Here is a 2077-nt window from a genome sequence, read left to right as displayed (position 1 = left end):
AGTGAGACTCCAACTCAAAAAAAAAAAAAAAAAAGAACAACGATAGTATATAACCAGGAATATATGTAGCCATCAGTATCCAGTTTTAAAACGAGCAAAACTTGAGTGGGCACTTCGTGAAAAGATAAAAATTGAATGGCCAGTAAACATATTAAAAATTTCCCATTCTCTGCCGGGCGCAGTGGTTCAAGTCTAATCCCAGCACTTTGGGAAGCAGAGGTGAGAGGATTGCCTGAGTCCAGGGGTTCAAGACCAGCCTAGGCAACTTGGCGAGACCTCGTCTCTACAATAAATTAACAAAAAATTAGTTGGGCATGGTGGTGCATGCCTGTGGTTCTGGCTACTTGAGAGGTTGATACAAGAGGAGCACTGGAGCCCAGAATTGGAGGCTGTGATGAGCCATGATTGTGCCACTGCCCTCCAGGCTGGGTGACAAAGTGAGACCATGACTCAAAAAAAAAGAAACGTTAAGAAATGATTACTCTAAGATCAGGGCAGTGGGGTTGGGTAAGTGGATATTGGAGAGATTGTGTTCCAAAAGGGACATCCGGGGGTTTCTGGTTGCTGACAGTTCTATTTTTTTGATTAGAAACAGTTTTGAGCATTGTATAATTAAGTTTTTGTTGTTGTTGTTGTTTTTGAGTCAGCGTCTCACTCTGTCGCCCAGACTGGAGGGCAGTGGCACGCTCACAGCCACCACAGCCTCAATCTGCTAGGCTCAGGAGATCCTTCTGCCTCAGCCTTTCAAGAAGCTGGAACTACAGGTACACGCCACCACACCTGGTTAATTTTTTTTTGATTTATTATAAAGACGAGGTGTCGCCAAGTTGCCTAGGCTGGTCTCAAACCTGTGAGCTCAGGCAATCCTCTCACTTAGGCCTCCCAAAGTGCTGGGATTATAGGTGTGAGTCACTATGCCTGGCAAAATTAAAAGTTTTAAAAGAAGATTGTCCTTTAAAAAATTCTTTAGCATGCTTGCACCTTTTAACCACTGATTTTGACAGGAATTCATTTTAAGCTTCAGATCTGACAACAGATAGGTTTTTGATGAAATTTTCCTCAGGTGAACTACATAAAAGAACTGAACTAATCAGGTCACTCATGAAGAAGGTAAAAACCCTTGAATCCAATCAAGCTGAATGCCAGACAGTACTTCAAAAGACCCAGCTACTGCTTCAGGAAATGGCTCAAAAGGCAACACATTCTTCTCTCCTCTCTGAAGACCTGGAGGTTGGGTTTATTTTTTATACATTTCACTAATCCAAATTCTGTTTGTGCTTCAGTTATTGAAAAATTAGATTTATATGTTTCATTAAAAACCCATATGTAGAACTGGGCACCTTGGCTCATGCCTGTAATCCCAGCACTTTGGGAGGCGGAGGTGGGAGAATTGCTTGTGTCCAGAAGTTCAAGAGACCAGCCTGGGCAACATAGTGAGACCTCATCTCTACAAAAAAAAAAAAAAAAAAGATTAGCTGGATGTGGTAGTGTGCACTTGTAGTCCCAGCTACTTGGGAGGCTGAGACAGAAGGATCACTTGAGTCCCAGAGGTTGAGGCTGAGTGAACCTGCATATGTAAACCAGGTGTAGTGGTGTGCACCTGCAGTCCAAGCCTTCGTGGGAGACTGAGCAGGAAGATCGCTTGAGCGCAGGAGTTTGAAACCAGCATGGGCAACACAGCAAGACCATACCTTTCAAAAGAAAAAAAAATAGGCTAGGCTCGGTGGCTCAGCCTGTAATCCCAGCACTTTGGGAGGCCGAGGCGAGTGGATTGCCGGAACCCGCGGTTTCGAGACTCGCCCAGGCAACTTTTTGAGACCTCATCTCTACAATAAATAAATTTAAAAAATTAGCCAGATGTGGTAGCACATGCCTATAGTTCCGGCTACTTGGAAGGCTGAGGCTGCGGTGGCCGGGAGCATGCCACTGCACTTCAGCCTGGGTGATAGAGTGAGACTATGACTCAAAAAAAAAAAAAGAAAAAGAAAAGAATCCTGAAAACAATGCCTGTGTGTGTGTGTGTGTGTGTGTGTGTGTGTGTGTGTGTGTGTATGAAAGTGTATGAAAAGCCGGGCTC

The 2077-nt window shown here is 44.2% G+C and overlaps 1 protein-coding gene across 1 annotated transcript in view; it reads left to right on the top strand.

Annotated features, from left to right (window-relative positions):
- Positions 1 to 2077, top strand: part of CCDC62 (coiled-coil domain containing 62) — a 36470-nt gene that overhangs the window by 5039 nt on the left and 29354 nt on the right. The window contains exon 3 of the mRNA XM_008050408.1: positions 1064 to 1230. Coding sequence (XP_008048599.1) covers positions 1064 to 1230 — 167 coding nt within the window. The remainder of the gene's footprint in view (positions 1 to 1063; positions 1231 to 2077) is intronic.

This window comes from Carlito syrichta, unplaced genomic scaffold (genome assembly GCF_000164805.1).
Source record: "Carlito syrichta isolate Samal-C Ts95f unplaced genomic scaffold, Tarsius_syrichta-2.0.1 Scaffold145297, whole genome shotgun sequence".
Taxonomy (NCBI): Eukaryota; Metazoa; Chordata; class Mammalia; order Primates; family Tarsiidae; genus Carlito; species Carlito syrichta.
This window is presented reverse-complemented; position numbering and strand designations above follow the sequence as displayed.